The sequence below is a fragment of the Saccopteryx leptura genome, chromosome 11 (assembly GCF_036850995.1).
Source record: "Saccopteryx leptura isolate mSacLep1 chromosome 11, mSacLep1_pri_phased_curated, whole genome shotgun sequence".
NCBI lineage: Eukaryota > Metazoa > Chordata > Mammalia > Chiroptera > Emballonuridae > Saccopteryx > Saccopteryx leptura.
This window is the reverse complement of record NC_089513.1, coordinates 50,437,214-50,461,019: the sequence shown is the minus strand read 5'-3', so window position 1 is coordinate 50,461,019 and position 23,806 is coordinate 50,437,214. Positions and strand designations below refer to the sequence as shown.

The 23,806-nt window shown below is 43.5% G+C and overlaps 1 protein-coding gene across 2 annotated transcripts in view; it reads left to right on the top strand.

Annotated features, from left to right (window-relative positions):
• The window catches only part of MYOM1 (myomesin 1), a 156,677-nt gene extending 143,298 nt beyond the window's left edge, over positions 1–13,379 (top strand). For both annotated transcript variants that reach the window (XM_066352429.1, XM_066352431.1), the window contains 8 exons: positions 485–572; positions 1,588–1,626; positions 1,717–1,822; positions 5,678–5,841; positions 8,535–8,571; positions 9,230–9,252; positions 11,181–11,236; positions 12,610–13,379. In XM_066352429.1, the coding sequence (XP_066208526.1) occupies positions 485–572; positions 1,588–1,626; positions 1,717–1,822; positions 5,678–5,841; positions 8,535–8,571; positions 9,230–9,252; positions 11,181–11,236; positions 12,610–12,900 (804 nt within the window). In that variant the 3' untranslated portion in view covers positions 12,901–13,379. The remainder of the gene's footprint in view (positions 1–484; positions 573–1,587; positions 1,627–1,716; positions 1,823–5,677; positions 5,842–8,534; positions 8,572–9,229; positions 9,253–11,180; positions 11,237–12,609) is intronic.
• Positions 13,380–23,806: the final 10,427 nt, after the last annotated feature.

The window sequence follows — 23,806 nt, the reverse complement described above, 5'->3', positions numbered from 1 at the left end:
AGCAGATGGGCACATCTCCAGTGTGCCCTGACTGGGAATTGAACTCGGGACTTCTACAGACTAGGCTGATGCTCTACTACTGAGCCAACTGGCCAGGGCTTCATTTGCTCTTAAGCCTCATGATAACTTTTTCCCTAAAAGGATTATAAGAATAGTATTCATTTAAGTATAGATTTTTATATCCTTTTTGTCTGAAAGAACTTGCAAATATATGTGGTCACTAGTTTTTAATATGAAGGCAGAGTAAAGGGTAAGGACTTTAAGTTTCAAATCAATTATAGCCTTAGAGGGTGAAAAATCAGGACTGCTAGGTCAAATTCTAATGGATAGGTTTATCTGTGAACTGTTTGTTGCTCACGTGGTCAGACACTTGTTCAGTGTGTGTTTTGATGGCAGTTCCATAAACAACAGGACTAAAAATACACAAACACCAGACCCTGAGGCTACAATAAGCTGCAGTGTGGTATATCTATTCCTCCCTTAGTTTTCCAGGAAAGATGCTGGAACTTATGAAGTTATCCTGAAAGATGACAGAGGAAAAGATAAGAGCAGATTGAAGCTTGTGGATGAAGGTCAGTCCGCCAGCTGCTGGGGTCTCTTTGGTGTATCCTATGCTCAGGTTACCAGAATTATGAGGGAGGCTGAGCTGATGATCAAAGTCATGCTGATATTTTGTCCACAGATGTTTTAATTGAAATTCCAGCAGAGTGAACTACTATTGTACTAAAAATACTTCACTTTTAGTCTTACTAGAAATCAGATGTGTACTTTGATCCTCAGAGAATTTATAGTTCACATTCCACTAGGGGCTTGTTTTCAATATAAATCATTATTTTTGTTTCAACTCTATTAAAAATATTACAGGATCAAGAACTGAAACGCATGTTACAAAATAATCTACTCTTAAAAGGTGACAAGGTTTATATGTGAAACTCTAAGCCTGTCAGTTATTAGCAGAGCAGGAAGGCAATTTCCACTTTTCAGAGACTTAAGGACAGATATATTATGGCAACAAAGATACTCTGTGACCCACAAACTTCCGATTTTGTTCCTGAACAAGATCTTTAACAATATTGCTAATGGACAGCAGAAGTTTGACTTTGATTTCACCTTCCTAATTCTAGGTGGAGCCAGGACTAAATGTGTTTCTTGGCAAAAAGCATTATTAGACTGCAAAATATCAGGTTAATAGGTGGTTAATTCATTATGAATTGATGACACGGATAAGCAAACTTCCTCTAATATGAACTAAGGCTTCCTGGGGCTTAAGAAGAAGAGAATCTTAAAGCCAAGAAACTTCCTGGAAATCTCATCATGGCTCTTTCTCTAGAATGTAAATATAATGAAAGTTATAGAGAATTAAAGGAAAAAAATATCAAAATAAGATATTTCCACCCCTCACTTTTGATAAAAATTGAGTTATTCACTTCAAGAGCACTTATTATCAATTGACCGACAAATTCACCCTGTAACCAATACCCTTCACCAGACAGAATATTTCTGAGAGCACAATGCTGACAGTTTGAGATTTGACTTTAACCTGAGCGTTGTTATGCTAAAGCTTTGTCTTTGAATCTCTGTCCATAGCCTTTCAAGAACTGATGACTGAAGTATGTAAGAAAATAGGTAAGTTAAAATGTTCTCACTATGACAATGTTTCATTATTCAACTGGACGGGCTTATAGGTGTTTGAAATATGCTGGTTTCTTCTTTCAGCTTTGTCTGCTACAGACCTGAAAATCCAGAGCACAGCTGAGGGCATCCGGCTGTACTCTTTTGTTACTTACTACCTGGATGATCTGAAAGTTAACTGGTCCCACAAGTAAGTAAGTGGAAAATTAAATGCTGTGTAGAAAAATCTTTCCTTGTTGGAGTTTAAAAAGTGGCAAAGACAACAGCAACCCTCTGTGTTCTCAGTCTGCTTACTTCTCAGATCTGATGTTGATGACTATAGTACAGAAGCACCCAGACCATTCCCTTCGTGTGAGTAAGCACCTTCCCTCAACACATGCAGGGGATGCCTACGAGCATCTGTATTTGTAATCAGGGAAGTGCCACAATTTGTAGACATCTTTACGACGTCATCACCTCCAGACGGTCTTGTTTGGACTTTCTGCTTTGCAGGCATCCACAGCCAGGTTCTGATTCTTTCTTTCTATACACAGCTGACCCATGCCATGGTTTAGGACAAAACTGAAGCAGCATGCACCAGGAGATACCAAATTTCCTGTTCTATGAGTTAGTGCCCAAGTTCCTTATTGTTGTTTATAGTAATCAGCATAGTTGGTCATTACCATGTTTCCTGTCCACCCTTGGAAGGCTTTGGAGACCTCAAGATCACTTTGGAAAAATGTATTTGAACTGAATTGAGCCTGGAGATCTGTTCTAATCCTAGATTTCCTCTGTGGAGTTTAGAGGGATTCCTTTCAAGTTCAGCTCTGGGATTAACAACAGCCAACATAGGTCTCTAAGTCAAACCAGTTCTCCCATTTATATTGTGGATGTTATCCTTAACCTCTGTGCTTCCTTGAAGTTTTCTGCTGAAAGAGAACAGCAGCCTGGCATGGAAATCTGACAGACACAGCCACCTTGAGCCCACACTTAGGGTGCAGCTGTCACTCGTTCCCAAAGGCCCGAGACCCACTGAACAGTGCGGCACTGGCATCCCCAGGAAGGAGCGGATACCAATGCTTGTTTATATCGTCCCTTCGGAGGCTATTTACAATATACCTGGCGCTGTTCCGAGCCACTTAGATGTAGGAATTCATTTACTATACCCAAACCTTCACTTCAGTAAAGAGGAAATTCAAGCAGGGGATCACACAGCTAAGTAGTCGATGGAGGACTGAGCCCAGGCAGCCTGGCTTCAGGGGACCCTGACATGGCACTGCCGCTGTGATCAAGTTGCATTAAAAATCTAGATTAACACTTAACCAGAACGGGGTCCCATAGGCAATCATTGCTGTTTTCTTTCTCTTTTTTTTTTTTTCATTTTTCCGAAGCTGGAAATGGGGAGGCAGTCAGACAGACTCCCGCATGCGCCTGACCGGGATCCACCCGGCATGCCCACCAGGGGGCGATGCTCTGCCCCTCTGGGGCATTGCTCTGTTGCGTCCAGAGCCATTCTAGCGCCTGAGGCAGAGGCCACAGACCCATCCCCAGCGCCTGGGCCATCTTTGCTCCAATGGAGCCTCGCTGCGGGAGGGGAAGAGAGAGACAGAGAGGAAGGAGAGGGGGAGGGGTAGAGAAGCAAATGGGCGCTTCTCCTGTGTGCCCTGGCCGGGAATCAAACCCAGGACTCCTGCACGCCAGGCCGACGCTCCACCGCTGAGCCAACCGGCCAGGGCCGCTGTTTTCTTTTTAAAGGGATTTATTATGTGGAACAGTGTTTTAGCTATTTATTTGTTTGTTTGTTTATTATTGTTATTAATTTCCTGAGTTCTAAAAAATGAAAAGTAAAACTGCAATGTAGAATTTTGGGGGTTTCATTCCTCTGTTCAATTTCTTTCAGAATACATTATAGAAAAGCAATTCTAAGTTAAAATATAGATCAAATTCCAGGAAATTTCTCTGTGGTATCTAAGGCATTTTAATATATCGTTGTGAAGAATAAGAGAAGATAAATAAGAATCATCAGTCAAAAAGCTTTAGACATCTCTAAAAGGATTACTTGTTCAAAAAAGTTAGAACGGCCCTGGCTGGATGGCTCAGTGGTCAAGTATGGGCCCAGTGTTTGGATGTCCCGGGTTTGATTCCCAGTCAGGGCACACAGGAGAAGAGCCTATCTGCTTCTCTACCTCTCCCCTTCTCACTTTTCTCTCTCTCTTTTTTTCTCTCTCTTTCTCTCTCTCTCTCTCTCTCCCCTCCCCTCCTGCAGGTTTGTTTAGAGCGAGTTAGCCCCAGGCACTGAGGATGGCTCTATGGCCTCCACCTTAGGTGCTAAAAAATGGCTCCAGTTGCAACAAAGCAAGGGCCCCAGATAGGCAGAGCATCACTCCCTAGTGAGCTCACCAGGTGGATCCCAGTTGGAGCTCATGCAGGAGTCTGTCTCTATCTCCCCTCCTCTCACTAAAACAAAAAAGAAAACAAAAGTTAGAACATTGAGTTTTGAACAAACTGCTTAGACTAGCAAAGCATAAGCTTCTAACATTATTTGGTCTAGTCACTTAAGTGAAATTTTGTGAGTCCTTGATTCAGAAGTCAAGGGCGGCCCTCACTATCTTTATGTAGGAATGCGACACAATGGGGAAAAATCTTGAAATGGGTTTTTGTCTTGACTTTGCTCCTGTTTCCTTGGATCTTAAGCAAGTTATTTAATTTTCTGAATCTCACTCAGTAATACCTGTTCTATCCCATAACACTGATGGACCCAAGGAAAAAATGAAACTGATAGTATTTTCTAAACCATAAAGTGCTTTACAAATTTAAGGTACTATATGCATGTTAGCCAGCGATTAAAGAATTCCAACATTTATTATAACAGAACAGAGAACTGTCTGTCTTTTCAGCTCTCTAAGACATATATATTGCTCAGGCTAAAGTCTATGGGTATAGATGGGTTCCTTTATCTTATATTTTATGGCATTTTTATTTTAATATCTTTTATAAAATTACTATATAAGAAACCTGCTGACTATTTATTTGAAAGCAGAAACTTTTTGGTGGTGATGTTTTTCTATGTTTTTTAAAGTTTATTTTGATTATTAAAACTATAAACATACTGTAATACATGCTTCTTTTAGAAAATATATTTGTAATACCATATTAAAAGTTAGAAAGTGTTTATAATATGATATTATTCATAGTTTTCCTATTCAGAATATGCACATTTTGGTGTGATACTTTGGTCTTTTCTCTACGCATAATTATTAATAAAATTAGGTAGTTTTGTCCAGTGCCTTTTTCTCTTTTTCTTTAAAGTGACTTTTAACATCAGTGAGAACCTCTACCTTTCCTTACCTCATCTATAATAGTGATATTTCTAGATCTTCAGATGATAAAACAAAGGGTTCTACGCATTTGTTTTTATTTTCTTACAAAGAACACAGTGTATGGACCTGCTTTGGACCTCCTCTAAAATACTGAGAAACTCACACCCAGGGACAGAGACGGTGCCTCATTCATTTTGGCAGCAACTCTGCTTTTCATTTACTCTCGGTCTTCCTAAAAGTGCGCACTTACATGTGCTTTAAATACCTTTGTGATAACTTATGCCAATAGATGCCAGCCGCAGATGAACCTCTTTAAGTTTGTTTTTTGACCAGCTTATAAAATCTGATTTATATTCATAAACATTTGCATGAAATATGCAATAACTTAATATGTACCTTGGTCTTTTTGCTTTAAAGATTCCCTTAGTTCTACAAATAAGTCCAAACAAAACAAAGATAATTAATACCACTAAGAAGTATTGAATTTGCAATCTGCCTGGGCCCCAGACTGCTACTGGGAGTTAAACGTGTGACTCTCAGACCCCACCCTCATGGCCACGCTGTGTCTTGGAATCCAAGTTTAGTGACTCAGGGCCCCTCATTTCTCTGAAGCAGTAGAACATGTGTGGATCCCATATTATTTGAAAACCTATAAAACTTTATGGTGAGACCATCAATAAGAGACAAAGTAAAAGTCAGCTGTGGATAAAAGCAAATAATAATAATGTTTTCTTTGATTTAAACAGTGGGACTGCCATTAAGTACACAGACAGAGTTAAGACTGGGGCCACTGGGGAGCAGATCTGGCTGCAAATCAATGAGCCCACTCCAAATGACCAAGGGAAATATATAATGGAGCTCTTTGATGGCAAAATGGGACACCATAAGACAGTGGATCTTTCTGGAGAAGGTAAATGGATATTCCACAGATTTGAACTTATTATAGAAGAGTAGGCTTTCTAAAGAGAATGAAGAGTGAGCTGTACTGAGTAGCTCAGCTGGTTAGAGACACCATCCTAATACACCAAGGTTGTGAGTTCAATTGCTGTCAGGGCACATACAAGAATCAACCAATTAATGCCTAAAAAATAGAAGAGCAAATCAATGTTTCTCTCTCTCTCCCTTTGTCTCTCCATAAAATTGATAAATAAAATAAATTTTAATAATAAAGGGTGAAAAGAGGTCATTACATTTGCCTATTGCAAGATATTTAGAGTTTTTGTTTTTGTTTTTTTACAGACAGAGAGAGAGAGAGAGTCAGAGAGAGGGATAGATAGGAACAGACAGACAAGAAGGCAGGAAGGGAGAGAGATGAGAAACATCAATCATCAGTTTTTCGTTGTGACACCTTAGTTGTTCATTGATTGCTTTCTCATGTTCCTTGACCATGGGCCTTCAGCAGACTGAGTAACCCCTTGCTTGAGCCAGCAACCTTGGGTCCAAACTGGTGAGCTTTGTTCAAACCAGATGAGCCCACACTCAAGCTGGCGACCTCGGGGTCTCGAACCTGGGTCCTCTGCATCCCAGTCTGACACTCTATCCACTGCGCCACCGCCTGGTCAGGCATATTTAGAGATTTTAATAAAGCAGTTTAAATTCAGCCGTGATGGTAGAAGCAAGAATTTCAATGGGTAGAAAATCATTGAAAAGTAAACATTACTCTTTCAAGATGCATAGAGAAAAGGGCAGATTGATTTACAATCATTTGAATAAGAACAAACACTGAAAAAACATAGCTTTAGGGTGATTGAGATTTGAGTGTATTCCTGGAGTCCAAGCAACCAGTTGAATGGGAAGGACGGAAGATGTGAGTGAAGGGGAACAAGTGAGGTATCAGCGTTCTGAAGGACAGAAGGTTGGAGATCCAGGGCAGAGGGGGAGTAGGTGTGAATAAGCAAAGACAAAAAGTGAGAAGAACAGAAAGAGGTTGGAAAAAGTGGATCCTGATGGCCTCAGATTTCTTGGTCATCTGCTGAGAGAACGGGGGTTCTGGAGAGACTGGGGAAGAGAAGAAAGTCACGAGAGACGTGGAAAACAGGCTTCTACCCAAGAACAGAGATGAGAGGTGATGTGCAACTACTAATTAAAAATTTAAAAGTTAAAGAATACACAATCATAAATAATAAATTAAAAACACCGTACCATTTCTCTCTCCTGGTACTATACTCTTCACCTTATTTATTGTTTCCGTAAAGAAGAAAACAGTCTGTATGAAGATACCAGAAGAGATTGGGGACTGATATTTTCTTCCACCTCTTCATGTATTAAAATGCAACCTAAATATGCAATAACTCTCAGTATTTTAATCCTCAGAGAGTCAATTCCTGATTTAGAGAACAGCCCTTGAACCCTGCCTGGGGGCGTTTCATGCTTGGTTTCTCAACCTCAGCCCCGCCCAGCCACGATGACAGGAAACACTTGCGGAGGGGTCTCTGTACGGAATGGAGTGGCTGTCCCCAGGGACTCCACCCTCCAGGCCACATTGTGCCTGGGTCACATCCTGCAGTGGTAGAGATTTCTTCTACAGTCCGTCTGATACTTTGAAACACATTAGGACAAGGAAAATAAAAAGTGGATAGATAAATTTAAAACTTAAAAAAAAATTTCTTTTACACTCTGGCCCATCAGAGCCTATTATTTAACTATCCTGCTCTCAAATCCCCATTGAGAAAAAGGTCGTGGATTGTCTACCAGCTGTGACATTGCCAGCAAACGCAGACTGGCTCACCCATGCCTCTCTCTCAGTGTGCTGTGGGCAAAAAGAGTACTGAGCTCTTAGCCTGGGTTAGCCTAACTAGTCTACCTCCAGAGACTTAAGGCCAGGCTTCATGCTCATTTTTTCCAACTGTCAAAGGAAGGGTGTGGACTAGTAATATATAAATATTTTCTTGATGTAAAATATTATGATTCCCAGACCACAGAGGCTCTTAAAGACAAGGTGAGAGAGATTTCTAAATGAAGCTGCCTTTTCACCGGATGTCTTCAAAGTGGCTTACTTCTCAGACTCAGGGGGAAAAAAAATTTATTTTAGAACTCTGTAGCTCTCGTTTCCTGTCTCATTCGTCTTTTATCTCCTCTCCTACACAGCAGAGAAGCATTGCTTCTGGCAAGAGTTGGCACACGCTGTCACTGCAGTAACTGCCTGTGCTCTTTAATATAAATAGATGGACCTGACCACGCAACACAGAAACATCTAACTGGCTAGCTCAGCGGTCATGACATGTGGGATGATTTAATAAGAGAAAAGCCTTTTTGAAGCTCAGGATGCTTATTAGACAACCAACTTTTATTTGAAACAGACTTTTATTTCCATTTCATCTTTGGTAGAGCTAATTCTTTGCCTTTCCGTTTGAAGGGTTGAAGGTCTCTCATGGAACTGAGAGCTTCTAAAATCCACTTTTTCATATTTTCTACCGAGAAAGTAGGTATTTGGTCTCAAGTCCATCAAGTTGTAGAGTGAACGCAGGGGTACGATGTTATTCAGAGTCAGCTTAGTTTACAACTGCACTGACCACTGACCTCACGCTGTGAATTCTGATCAGCCCCTGTATGTCGTCAATTCTGGGTGAGAAAATTCTAACTTCTCTTTTTTCCCCCTTAAAGCGTATGATGAAGCCTTTGCCGAATTCCAGAGATTAAAGTAAGTCTTTTTCCAGCGAACGCCATGCGCATGCTCAGGTTTCTCTGGTTTGCTGCGTCCCGCCCCTGAATGACAGAGTGGGTCTTGGCCCTGGCCGGTTGGCTCAGTGGTAGAGCGTCGGCCTAGCGTGCGGGGGACCAGGGTTCAATTCCCGGCCAGGGCACATAGGAGAAGCACCCATTTGCTTCTCCACCCCCTCCCCTCCTTCCTCTCTGTCTCTCTCTTCCCCTCCCGCAGCCAAGGCTCCATTGGAGCAAAGATGGCCGGGGCGCTGGGGATGGCTCCTTGGCCTCTGCCCCAGGCGCTGGAGTGGCTCTGGTCGCGGTAGAGCGACGCCCCGGAGGGGCAGAGCATCGCCCCCTGGTGGGCAGAGCGTCACCCCCTGGTGGGCGTGCCAGGTGGATCCCGGTCGGCGTATGCGGGAGTCTGTCTGACTGTCTCTTCCCGTTTCCAGCTTCAGAAAAATACAAAAAAAAAAAAAAAAACAAGACAGAGTGGGTCTTTCATTTCATCAAGTGCAGTCTAAACAGTCCTTCCCCCGCTTTGCTGCCCAGCAAAATGTCTCGCAGGCTATGCAATGCAGTCGAGGTCAGCTGCTCTGAAATAACACTAAGACCAAATTCTTCTTTGTATGTTTGTTTGTGTCTCTCAACCACAGACAAGCTGCCATTGCCGAGAAAAGTAAGTAAACCCCCTTCCCATTCATTCCCGGTATAGTTTCAAAATACGACATTTATTTTTCTATTAACTACAGATGGAGGAGAGTGAAAGTAGGGTTGTTTTTTTTCCTCTTTCCAAAAATAAAAAAGTTAGCTGCTCTACATGTGTTTTCATTTAGTCTGTTGAGTAAGAATGTCTATGAAAAGGTCTTAGGTTACAGTGTAAGACCATCACTCAGCTCCTAACTTGAGCTGACAGTCCAGAGAAATCTCTGGGCTGCAACTCACACCATAGGTTGTTAATCACTTGCAGCAGGCACGGCATAGCATTAAGAATCTCTGTAAATTTGACATCAGGTAAATCACTGAAACCGCTCCTCCAACAAGCACCGCACATTTTCCCAAGAGCCCCGTAGGAGAAAAGATGCCGGGGAGGTCATTGGGTCACAGCAATTTAGAGCTGGAAGAGATGTTGGAGCTCTTCTAGCTCCAGGTTTTTAAACTTTTACAAGCCATGGAACACTTAATTCTTACAAAATCTTCCACGCAGACCCAGTATATAAAATAGGTAAAGGCTGAGTTATCCTCATTGGCTCCCTGTCTCAGTACACCAATCCTGACCTCCGCTCAGGCCCCTCAGGGGGATCCATGGGTGCTGTGCACATAATGCACCCCTCCCCCCATTCTACATTAAGGGACTGAGGTCCACACAGCATTGTGATACGCTTAATATCACACAGCAAGTGGCACAGGGAACCAGATGTGGTGTACGGTACAGTGGAACCAGCAGGGGAATGCAGTCAACACTCAACGCTTTAGCCTGACTTCGTGGAGAAGGGAATTGTAGAAATATGAATCAAAAGTCACACATTAATGAAGTAGGACTAAAACTGAGCCTGTGGTAACTACTGCTTTAGTGCCAGAGAGGGTGACTTTGAGTGAATGGCGAAGGCGTCGCTCCCTGGGGCTGAAGCAGTTACACACAGAGCACATGGCTTGACTGGGGAGTCAGCCCTGGATTTCAGCACCTATGCTGTCTATGGTCCCTTAACCTAGACCAGGGGTCCCCAAACTACGGCCCACAGGCCACATGCGTCCCCTTGAGGCCATCTATCTGGCCCCCGCCGCACTTCCGGAAGGGGCACCTCTTTCATTGGTGGTCAGTGAGAGGAGCATAGTTCCCATTGAAATACTGGTCAGTTTGTTGATTTAAATTTACTTGTTCTTTATTTTAAATATTGTATTTGTTCCCATTTTGTTTTGTTTTTTTTTTTACTTTAAAATAAGATATGTGCAGTGTGCATAGGGATTTATTCATAGTTTTTTTTTTTTATAGTCCGGCCCTCCAACGGTCTGAAGGACAGTGAACTGGCCCCCTGTGTAAAAAGTTTGGGGACCCCTGACCTAGACAGTGGCCCTGCGTAGCGCTACCAAGAGCTAGTAGAAGATGAGAAAGGGATCGTTTGTAGGGAAAGCCTCAAAGGAAGCCCATGTCTACACGAACCTCCAGATCTCTGTCACAAAGCTTCCCATTATGCGACGTTTCTTAGTCATAGGAAAGCCCAGAGAAGAGGCCGCACAGAGCTCTCAGGCTGTCCACAGAGATCTGCTCTGCCTCTTCAGGCTGAGCCCCGTTGAGCTGCAGAAGGGCCGGGACTGAAAATAGCCATGAAAATTATAAAGCAGGTCTTGGCCCAACAGCGCGACCTCAAGCTGATATATTAGGCACAGACAGAGGCATCTGCACTCATGAAAAATATGTGTGAAGAAGAATTAACATTCAGCATCACTGGAACATTTTTTTTTTTATTTTGCATGTTAAAAGCAGGTATAAAATAACTGCAAGGAGAGGGAGAGTAAATTGGAAAATTGGTTCCCTAGGGTGGTTTTGTGAGTGTAAGCTTGACACTCCACATTTCAGAGATTAACCAGAACTAACTCTGCTTGCAGATCGCGCCCGGGTGGTGGGCGGTCTCCCCGATGTGGTCACCATCCAGGAGGGCAAGGTAAGCAAGGGGCACGCCAGTCCCTACTTCTTCCACACGAGGGACTTTTCCAGTGTCTCAGACTTCATTCCTTCTCTTAAGACGCATCCCACCGTCTTCATCTTATGCCTTGGCTGTTTATGCTGGACTTCAGAATAGCCAGAGATATAAGGTCCAAAATGTAGACATTTTTCCAGTCATCTTAATATTTGGGGCCAGGCATCAGTATGCAAGTGTGTGTGATGTGGGCACGTGTAGAGCACTTAGTATCTTTTCAGAGTTACCCTTTAAAATCATAAGAAGAGACCTGTCCAGGTGGTGGCACAGTGGATAGAGCGTCAACCTGGGACACTGAGGACCCAGGTTAAAAACCCTGAGGTCACCAGCACCTATTGCTGGCTTGAGCACAGAGATCACTGGCTTGAGCAAGAGGTCACTGGCTCAGCTGGAGTCCCCCCCCCCCATCTAGGCACATATGAGAAGTAATCAATGAACAATTAAAGTGCCACAACTATGAGTTGATGCTTCTCATCTCTCTCTCTTCCTTCCTGTCTGTCTGTCTTTCTCTTTCTCTGTCTTTGTCTCTCTCCATCTCTCTGATTCTCTCTAGGTAAAAAAAAAAAATCATAAGAGAAAAATGTTCAATCATAACTGAATGACAAATGTAATTCAAGGAACTGACCTCTGCCTGACCAGGTGGTAGCACAATAGGTAAAGTGTCAACCTGGGACACTGAAGACCCAGGTTCAAAACCCCAAGGTCACCAGCTTGAGCGTGGGATCATAGACATGACCCCATGGCCGCTGGCTTGAGCCCAAAGGTCACTGGCTTGAGGTCACTGGCTTGAGCACAGCCAGTAACATAATAAAATACTAGGAAATAGGAATACATTTTGGTAAAGCACCTTTGCAACAGCAGCAATTGAGTCGGGTTTGGAGGAGAAATAAAACAAAGAAGATGGAATTAGAAAATTAGTCACGTTATCTGAAACAGTCGTTAGGATTCTGCCACAGGGCTCTGTGACGCACTTGGACTGTAAATGTGAACAGGTGGCGATTTCTCTACTGAGACAGAGTTCAAAGTGCCACATGTGAGCAAAAGGCGTCCATCTGTGTTTACAAAAGCGGAAATGGAGATGGGGCTGGAAGCACACTCCATGTGGTTTTGATGATAAGCGTTCCTGAAGTCAGAAAGTCGATGCACTAAAGAAACTTTCTTAGGTTTGATTTCAAATTGTACCTAATTGACACAGGTGCATACACATAACAAGTTCAACCCTGACTGGGAACTTTATATTCTCCTCCAATGAGTCATGCCACACTATCAGAGCATCCTTGAAGCTGGACCATTCTACTGTATATCATTTCTTCCCTCTCATGAAACCTGTTTTGCAGGTGCTTAATCTCACCTGCACCGTGTGGGGCGACCCGACTCCAGAGATCTCCTGGCTGAAGAATGAGAAGTCCCTGGACTCAGATGACCACTGCAGCCTCAGGTTCGAAGCCGGCAAGACAGCCTACTTCACCATCAGCGGGGTGACCACCACCGACTCTGGCAAATACGGGCTGGTCGTGAAGAACAAGTATGGCTCGGAAACAAGTGACTTCACCATCAGTGTGTTCATCCCCGAGGAGGAGGCGAGGGTGGCTGCCGCAAAGCCTGAGAAAGGCAATAAGTCCAAGTGACCCGTCCCCGTGGGGGACCTCGCCTGGCCACCTGGTGTTACTTGGGCGCATACCGTTGGGGTTAAGTGTAAGGGAGTGTTTGTGTTTTCTACTCCTTATTTTTGTGCTGGCTTGAGGGGAAAATTGTCAAATCTTTTATTTGTATAAAAAAAAAGCACCACCTAACATTTTAATAGTTAAGAAAATGCCATTGGTAGCACAAATATTAGGAGATAGTATTAAGCAAAAGACAGAAAAAGAGGGTGTTAAATGATGGTCAGAGAGCAGATGAAAGTGTTGAGGAGCAGTCTGGATGTGGCTCGACTTTTCCTGTGAATTCTCACGGATTGCAGTTCTGCTCCGGCATCCTACGAAGGCAGAGGCTGGTGGTTAAGCAAACAGGTGTGCTTCGTGTGTTGTTGAGATAGTGGTGTGCATTTCTGTTGGCGGCCTTTCAATATGGAACCTTCTCGGTATTAATAAACAGTCCTCACACCTTTTCTCTTCTTCATGGCTGTTTCTGTCATTGAGGGTCTGGCGCTCGGGTGGGTGGCCTCTGCTGCATCCCTCTTGTCACTTCTTGTAGCTCGTTAAATTCCTTTGGGTTAAAGCAGAACCTTCATCGCAGGGTCAGATCAATCATCCAAGGTCATTGGAGGTTCAGAATTATGAAACTGCTCTGTCACTGTACTTCTGTTAGCCTACTGGACAATCACATTGATCCCATTGTCAAGATACCCAAAGTAATTGAATATAATGTGTCAATTAAGGCTAATAAGAGGGTGTGAGGTGTGTAGTGCTAGAACTGGTGAATTAAAGGAGCCCTTACTCTAAACTTAGAGAACAGCCTGCTTTGGGGTCTGTGTCCCCTTGCAGGACATGCCTACAGGCAACATTCTGCCTTAGGAAATTTGTTGTTCCCTCACCCCTGCTCTCATCCAACACACACACACACACACACACCACACACACACCACACACACACCACACACACACACCACACACACACCACACACATACACACACACACAAACACACACACCACACACACCACACACACACCACACACACACCACACACACCACACACACACACAAACACACACACCACACACACACACAAACACACACACCACACACATACACACACACAAACACACACACCACACACACCACACACACACCACACACACACCACACACACACCACACACATACACACACACAAACACACCACACACACACCACACACACACCACACACACACATACACACACACCACACACCACACACACACACCACACACACACCACACACACCACACACACACACACACCACACACACCACACACAATCACTCACATATCACTAGGGGAAAATAGTAATACTGAAAGAAGGTCGCCCCTCCTTCTTCCTGCCAGGAGTCAGGGATGGGACAACAGACTCCCTTACATAGTTTGCAGGGGCACCTACATCTCTCCTGTGCAAAGTTTGGGGCTGGAAATTGCATCTCATCTGACTGTTGCCGATTCCCGAGTCTAACCAAGTGACCCCTGCTGTTGCCATGACATTCGTGACATCGAACACTAGGCAGGAGCGAGGTGCTGTATTCTCACTAACAGGCATGGCAAATTGATGGGATCCCTGAGAGTCAACGGGACACTGTGGCGAACGCTGAGCTTAAGCGGTCTAAAGTTCTTCCTCCCTCAGCGAGAGGGCTCCCTCTAGACAAGTGGACCCAGAAAGGAAGAGGATGTCAGCAAGAGAGCAGGAGAGAGGAGAAAAGGGTGAAGCAGGGGGGATCTGCATGTCAAGGAGCTGTGCAGGTAAGAGGCCCCTAAAACTCAGCATAGAATCTAAACTCACCCCTCACGAGACAGCAGCCGAGTCTCAGTGCTGGGAGAAGGGAGGGAGGTGTGTGCTTGCAGAACTCGCTGCTCCATCCCTCCATTCCACGCCACTGGCTCCCCAGTCGGGGAGAAAACAAGAAGGATTTGGAATCCGATGAAAAACAATTTTAAAACAATGTGTTCTAAATTCTGAAATTTAGGAAATCAGAGTGGGCTATTACTACGATTCCTGCCATCAGGGAGAGACGTGATGGAACATGGTGACGGTGAGGGCGAAAAATGACTTTCATATTCATAGCTCTATAAGCTAAGCCCTCAATAAAATGGTTGTAAGAATTATTTCAGGCCCTGGCCGGTTGGCTCAGTGATAGAGTGTTGGCCTGGTGTGCGGAAGTCCCGGGTTTGATTCCTGGCCAGGGCACACAGGAGAAGCGCCCATCTGCTTCTCCACCCCTCCCCCTCTCCTTCCTCTCTGTCTCTCTCTTCTCCTCCCGCAGCCAAGGCTCCATTGGAGCAAAAGATGGCCCGGGCGCTGGGGATGGCTCCTTGGCCTCTGCCCCAGGCGCTAGAGTGGCTCTGGTCGCGACAGAGCAACGCCCCGGATGGGCAGAGCATCGCCCCCTGGTGGGTGTGCCGGGTGGATCCCGGTCGGGCGCATGCGGGAGTCTGTCTGACTGCCTCCCCATTTCCAGCTTCAGAAAAATACAAAAAAAAAAAAAAGAATTATTTCAGCCATTATAATGACCAAGCTAAGTCAACTATGATTTGATGGTTTAGATAAAAAGCTGCTGTTTCTATAGGGATAAAAGAACTGTAACTGTACATTTGTCAATTTAATGATGCGGATGGTCCTTTTAACGTACAAGAATTCATGAATCTGGGACCTGCTGAATGTGATCTATTGGTCACAGAAGATCACACTGAAGCACAGAAAGGACTCTTCAGAGTTTAGTTTCATAAAAGTAATATTTAATATATTAAAATAATAAATTAAAAAGTTTAGGTCTTTCTAAATTCTTGAAGTTTAACTTTAAAAATATCACTTTTCCATTTAAAAATCTAGCTATTGAAAAAAATTACTTTAAGAGTACTTTATAGTATAACTAAATTCCCTTTAACTTGTTAAACTGTACTTATAAATTATTTGCTTTCCATTTTAAGTACTACTATTGTCTGACTTACTAAACAAAAACTTTGCAACAACTTAAATAACTTTAATTACCTATAATATTAAGTACATAAATATGGACATTTTTGAGTTATCTTAAATGTACTTGTATATAAACTTGGTAAGACTTCAGCATAAAATTCACAATCATTAAACATTTTAAGTTAGAATCATAAAGCTGAGTTATTATGAGGATACATTTTTTAAACCATTATTAAGTATATAAAAATCAAATATGCACAGATGCCATAATGCAAAAATAATAACAGTACCTAGCTGCAGCCCTTATGACCTGAGCCTAGAGTTTTAATACCTATGCCAGAATGTGAGATGTGAGCTCAGATTGTTCAAAATGGTGAGCTGAACCCCAAGATCTCTGCACAAAGCTGGGATGCACAAAGGGTAGCCTAGTAAAAAAAAGTGGAAGGAACAGTAAAAATATCACCAACTGACATGGAGAAGCTCTATGTAAGCTTGTCATTTGCCTGGGGCTAGTTCTGGATACGAAAACAAAACTGATGATTCATGAAGCCAGTACTGAATACTTGTGGGGTTCAAATTTATAGCACCACATGGGGTAGAAACCCCAAGCCAAGAGTTCTCATAAAAATGGCTAATGTCTGGGATCCCAGAGAAGCAAATGTAAAACTGTCCTACAAGGGACTTCTGTGTCTGCCCGGAAAGGATTACTGTTATGGAAATTTTCCTCCACCATAAACAACTAGAAAATGAGGCAATATATATGGGGGGAAATCTGGAGCCTTGGGTAGCAGGCATACAGGTCTGTGACCCGAGAGAAGGGAAACAGTGATGAGAGACAATGATCCCTCCAACCTACTGCTTGGACAGACCACGCAGGCTGCAGTTCAGCCAAGGAAAACCCAAACGGAACCTGTCAGTCTCAGTGAGTTTAGGGGATAGAGACTGAAGTTCAAGGAGGGTGAACTGACTAGAATTTGGCAGGGGCCCCCAAACTTTTTACACAGGGGACCAGTTCACTGTCCCTCAGACCGTTGGAGGGCTGCCACATACAGAACTCCTCTCACTGACCACGAATGAAAGAGGTGTCCCATGGCCCTGGCTGGTTGGCTCAGTGGTAGAGCGTCGGCCTGGCGTGCAGAAGTCCCGGGTTCAATTCCCGGCCAGGGCACACAGGAGAAGCGCCCATTTGCTTCTCCACCCCTCCCCCCCTCCTTCCTCTCTGTCTCTCTCTTCCCCTCCCGCAGCCAAGGCTCCATTGGAGCAAAGATGGCCTGGGCGCTGGGGATGGCTCCTTGGCCTCTGCCCCAGGCGCTAAAGTGGCTCTGGTCATGACAGAGCAACACCCCGGAGGGGCAGAGCATTGCCCCCTGGTGGGCAGAGCGTCGCCCCTGGTGGGCGTGCCGGGTGGATCCTGGTCAGGTGCATGCGGGAGTCTGTCTGATTGTCTCTCCCCGTTTCTGCTTCAGAAAAATACAAAAAAAAAAAAAAAAAAAGAAAGAGGTACCCCTTCCAGAAGTGCGCCGGGGCCAGATAAATGGCCTCAGGGGGCCCGCATGCGGCCCATGGGCCGTAGTTTAAGGATGCCTGTTAGAGTATTAGAGAGGAGGGAGTTGTACAGAGGAGCACTGGACTGCCATGGAGGGGCCTCTGGCTGTGCTCTGCTCTGTGGGTGGTGGGGAAAGCACCACTGAGAAGTAGTAGGCCAAACAGTTCCTGGAGCTCACATAAGTTGGGAATAGTTCTTCTTTCCACTAGCTGGAATGAAAAGATTTTGTAATAAATGGAGCATCAGGTAGAGTGCTGAGAAGTGTCTCACCTTAGCAGTGGGCTTAATTCATCCTAAACTAAAAGCTGCTCTAAAACCCTGACAAAACTTAAAGGCAAACCTCAAAAGGATCAAAAATCTTCATAACTTAACGGTGTGTCAGAAAAAAGTGCAACACACATTAATCGAATACGTTTTCCGACAGTGTGACATTCATAATAGCTGACATCCAATAAAAAATTAGCAGCATACAAACACTCAAGAGAATGTCGCCAATCACCAAAAGAAAAGCAAATTAAAGAATCTGTAAAGTCCGGGAGAGGCCCTGACCAGTTGGCTCAGCGGTAGAGTGCTGGCCCGGCGTGTGGATGTCCCTGGTTCAACTGCAGTCGGACACAGAGGAGAAGCAACCCATTCCTCTCCCTACCCCTTCTCTCTCTTTCTCTCCCTCTCTCTCTCTCTTCCTCTCCCACAGCTATGGCACGATTGGTTTGAGCACATCAGCCAGGAGGCTGAGGATGGCTCTGTGGAGCCTCTACCTCAGCCACTAAAAATAGCTTGGTTGCGAGCATGGCCCCAGATGGGCAGAGCATCAGCTCCAGACAGGGGTGGCTGGGTGGATCCCGGTCAGAGTGCATGCAAGAGTCTGTCTCTCTCTCTTCCCTCCTCTCACTTAGAAAAGAAAAAGGAGGAAAAAAAAGTAAGCACGGGGGATGTGATGTATATCATGGTGGCTATTATTAATAATACTGTACCATATATTTGAAAGTTGCTAAGGAATAGACCTTATGTGTTCTCATCACAAGGGAAAAAATTATAACTATATGGAATGATGAATTTTAACCAAACTTATTGAGGTAATCATTTCATAATATATACATATACAAATCATCCTGTCGTACACCTAAAACTAGTACAATGTTGTATGTCAATTATATATCAATAAAACTGGAAAAAAATAACTTTATACACAAATATTGTAGAAGTGTCAAGAATTAGTTATTAATTTAATATTTTTTGAGCAGATAGTGAAAATTCAAAGTAATTTTTAGTCATTTCAACACTATAATCGCAACAGCAAATGTAATCATAATTTCAAAAGAGATGCTTAAGTACCTCTTGAAATATAATGACCTATATGTATATCAGTAATTCTTATAATTATGTAACTTGAAGTGTTTTTGCTAGTTTTATACTTATTAACCTGTTTAAGTGAGCAGATATCTAAAATCTAAAAAATTAATACATACTTGAGGGAAAAAAAGAAAAGTGCATTAATAAAAACAAATCCAGAAGTGACAGAGATGATAGAATTAGCAGAAATGGACATTCAAATATCTGATATAACTATATTCCATATTTTCAAGAAGCCTGAGGAGATAGTAAATATATTAAGTAGAGGCATGGAAGAATACGAAGGCATGCCATGTGCTAAAAACACGTTAATAAAGAGGAAAGCTTAACAGCAGCCAGAGGAAGAAAAAGAGAAATTACAGAGAGGAACAAAGGTGAGAATGGCAGAGACCTCTCGTGAGAAACTAGAGAAGCCAGAGAACCATGGAGTAAGGTCTTTAAAGTGCCAAATGGCCTGATAAAGCGTCAACCTGGAAATGCTGAGGTCGCCGGTTCGAAACCCTGGGCTTGCCTGGTCAAGGCACATATGGGAGTTGATGCTTGCAGCTCCTCCCCCCTTTTCTCTCTCTCTCTCCCCCTCTCTCTCCCCCCTCTAAAAATGAATGAATAAAATGAAAAAAAAATCTTAAAAAATAAAATAAAGTGCCAAATGAAAAACAAAGCCTCTTCTCTACCTACACTGATGGCAGTGTTCAAAAATTCAGGCAAAATAAAGACTTTATCTGACAAACTAAAGCTGAGCAATCCACTACTAGCAGATCTGTACTGGAAAAAAAAAAAAAGCCTAACCCGGCTTTGGCCCAGTGGATAGAGCTTTGGACTGGGATGCAGAGAACCCAGGTTCGAGGCCGGCCCTGAGGCCAGCTTGAGCGTGGGCTCATCTGGTTTAAGCAAAAGCTCACCAGCTTGAGCCCAAGGTCGCTGGCTCGAGCAAGGGGTTACTCGGTCTGCTGAAGGCTCGCGGTTATGGCACGTATGAGAAGGTAATCAATGAACAACTAAGGTGTTGCAATGTGCAACGAAAAACTAATAATTGATGCTTCTCATCTCTCCGTTCCTGTCTGTCTGTCCCTGTCTATCTCTCTCTCTGTCTCTGTAAAAATAAATAAATAAATAAATAAATAAATAAATAAATGTTAAAGAAACTTCTTTAGACAGAAGGCAAATGGTGTGAGATGGAAATTTAGATCAAGAAAGAATGAAAAATAGCAGAACTGGTTAATGTGTGAGCAAGTACAAAGTACATTCTTTTCATTTCTTAATGTCTTCTTCTTGCTCCTGAGACACCGTGCAAGAGGCAGCCTGGCCCGACCACTTCCCAGAACACGCACTCTTTCGCGCCAACCCTGGCTATCCCTAGGGTTCAAGGCATCAGTGCCATCCTCCGTCCCTCTAGTCTTAGTAAGTCCAACACTGCTCAGGGCTGAATCACCCGAAGGCTGTTACAGTGTCTGTGAGAATGGAGAGGAGGAGGCAAATTTCTGAGAGACATTTAGGAGCTCAATGTGAAAGAGCTGGGTGTCATTTGGAGAAGGGTTGAGAGAGAGGGAATTGATCAGAAGGATTCACTGACCTAGCTGCCAGGTTGAAGAACTGGGTGGATGGTTGTGTCGTCCGAAAGAGGAGCATCCCAGGGACAGAAGGAGAGGTATATGTTGAGGGTGGGGGGTTGTAAGTAGCATCATGGCAAAAACTCAGGGTAAGAAATTACTGCTTTCAAAAGATAGAAGCTACTGAAGCTGTAGGAGGGAATATGAGATAGATAGCCAGAAAGCAAAAGAGGATTATGTTTAAATGATTCCTGGGGTAGAATTACTAGAAAAAAACATAAAAGAAAAAAGTGTGAGTTAAAGTACTGGGAACTCTGCCATGTATTAAAAAAAAAAAAAAACACAAAAAACAACTTTCCATCCTCGTGATGCATTAATAAATCTACATTAGGGCAGCAAATGTTTTGTAATAGAGGAATTAAATCCAGTTCTCCCAGGCATATAATCACAAATTTTCCTTACTGCTGTAGCAGTTATGGAAACATTTCCAAGTATTATGTAGTGTTTCTGGTACAAAGTAACACTGTATTGTTATTAGTACAAACTGTATGCTCTGATTACTTCTAAGTAACCACTGTCATCAACTGAAAAAGTGATTTATGGTTTAATAGTACCACTGGCACAGTTTCAAGTGTTTATTGTGTTCTACTCTAGGCCCCTGCTTCACTTATCCACAGAAAGACAGTTAGATTACAGAATTTAGGAAAGATTACAAGTTTGAAACACAATGACCATCATGTTCTGTTTTAGATATTTGCATTTTGACCTTTACCTCAGGGCTTTTTAGATGAAATTGTTTAGAAAAAGTCTTAGATGATTTAAACCAGGGGTCCCCAAACTTTTTACACAGGGGGCCAGTTCACTGTCCCTCAGACTGTTGGAGAGCCAGACTATAAAAAAAACTATGAACAAATCCCTATGCACACTGCACATATCTTATTTTAAAGTAAAAAAACAAAACAGGAACAAATACAATATTTACAATAAAGAAAAGTAAATTTAAGTCAACAAACTGACCAGTATTTCAATGGGAACTATGGGCCTGCTTTTGGCTAATGAGATGGTCAATGTGCTCCTCTCACTGACCACCAATGAAAGAGGTGCTCCAGCCCTGGCCGGTTGGCTCAGCAGTAGAGCGTCGGCCTGGCATGCGGGGGACCCGGGTTCGATTCCCGGCCAGGGCACATAGGAGAAGCGCCCATTTGCTTCTCCCCCCCCCACCCCCTCCTTCCTCTCTGTCTCTCTCTTCCCCTCCCGCAGCCGAGGCTCCATTGGAGCAGAGATTGCCCGGGCACTGGGGATAGCTCCTTGGCCTCTGCCCCAGGCGCTAGAGTGGCTCTGGTCGCGGCAGAGCGACGCCCCGGAGGGGCAGAGCATCGCCCCCTGGTGGGCAGAGAGCGTCGCCCCTGGTGAGCGTGCTGGGTGGATCCCGGTCGGGCGCATGCGGGAGTCTGTCTGACTGTCTCTCCCCGTTTCCAGCTTCAGAAAAATACAAAAAAAAAAAAAAAGAAAGAGGTGCTCCTTCCAGAAGTGCGGCGGGGGCCAGATAAATGGCCTCAGGGAGCCGCATGTGGCCCGCGGCCGTAGTTTGGGGACCCCTGATTTAAACACTTCAGAAGAATGAACTGATATACTGTATTTTCTGATGTATAAGATACACCTTAATTTTGGGTCCTAAAATTTGAAAGAAAAAATTTATTACATAAATTTATTGAACACAAATTTTATTCATCATAAAATTCATACAACTCCTCATCACTGTCAAAACTCCCATTCATTATCTTGTCCTCATCTGTGTCTCATGACGAATCACTATCTTTAACAATGAGCACGAAAAGAAGTGCAAAAAAGCTGGAAATGCAAGTAAAAAAATCTACAACCACTGTAGAAGATGCACCCAGTTTTTAGACCCCACATTTTTTTGGAAAAGGATGTGTCTTATACATGGGGAAATACGGTATGTCTATTAAAATCTCGGTCTCTAAAATTCACATGAAAATTTCCATAATCACCTTGCTCATACATTTTACGTATTAATATCTAAGTGACTTTTCGTGCTATTTTTTTTACATACTTTATTGTAGTCTAGTGTCAAGAAGGGATAGGAATACAATACTTGTCATAAAGCTCACACACATGACAGCACATGTCTCCATTTAAGGACAAATGTCTTCATTCTGAAAAGGTGAGAGAACAACATACAAGTCAGTTTCCTTTGGTAACAAAATATACCCTGCCTTGAATAAATCATAAAGGAGTGTTCCCCTCCCTGGTCTTGAGTGTCATGGTCTCCCTTCCCTCTCCTCTCTATTTTAAAAAGGACAAGGAGCAAAACCCAGAAGAACAGGGCTTCAGCCTGAAGAGTTACTAGTGCTCACGTAGCACGTGAAAACCGCCTACTCCACTTGCAACAAGCTGGTTCTAAATGAGAGAGGAAGTGCCACCATTGAAGCCATGTCGCTGGGACTGGTCAAAGTGAATCGTTTCCTTTCAGAGACAGGAGATATGTCCCAGAATCAAAATGTTTTATTATGTAGATTTAATTTTGTTCACCCAGGTTGATCTTAGTTACCTAAACATACCTCCCTACTGAATATGCCCAGTAGCTGCCCATAGAAAGCCTCTCCAGTATGTCTCCATGACAACTGAAGCGTATATATTAACACAGCTCCGCCTCTATTCCCTTCTGTTCCTTACAGCTTTCTGTTCCTACCTAGAAAGGTCTAACCATGCCTCAGAACCCTCTTTGCTGTCAAACTTATGTCAATACAAGCAGCCAGCTCATGAGCTTCCCCCAAGGTCCAGTTCCCTTTCACCAGAATTTCACATGAGAAGCATCTCTTCCTCATACGTCCAAAACCAGGAACCACATTGCCAAGAGGAGCTTTTGGTTTTATTGAAAAGAAAACCGGGCAGAAGAAGAAGAAGAAAGAGAACAGCTGGTTACTGGGTCAGAACCAAGAAGTCTGACATCTTCTCAGGAGAAAGTTTCAGGCAGTGTTGAAGTAAAGAAGAAATGATGAAAAGAAAAAGAATTCCTTGTTTTCTTCTCAAATCTGACATAGAAGGCAATTACCTCTAGCTTATACGAATAAAAATACATCACTTTCTTACTCATTTGTTCATCCAACAGATACTGACTTAGCGCTGGTCTCGGTTAGGCCCCTCAGCCCAAAAGGCATCACAGTGGTAGGCTGCCCTCGGCCTCTGAAATTCCGTGTTCTGGCCAGGTTCATGTCTGGTGTAAGTGGAAAATCACAGGAAGCTTTGACCTCTGCACAGGCATTCCCAGAAGTCATGGAACTGTACCGGGGACAGAATTGTTTTTCTCCGACTCACTGGACAAGGAGAGAGGCGAGATAAGAGTTGCTCTGCTCAGTGTGCTGGTGCCCGAGAGGGAGGTGAGGGGAGAAAAGGGAGAAGAGAAGAGAGCATTTATTGGCTTCAATGCATAAAGAATTAGACTATTTTCTGTAAAGA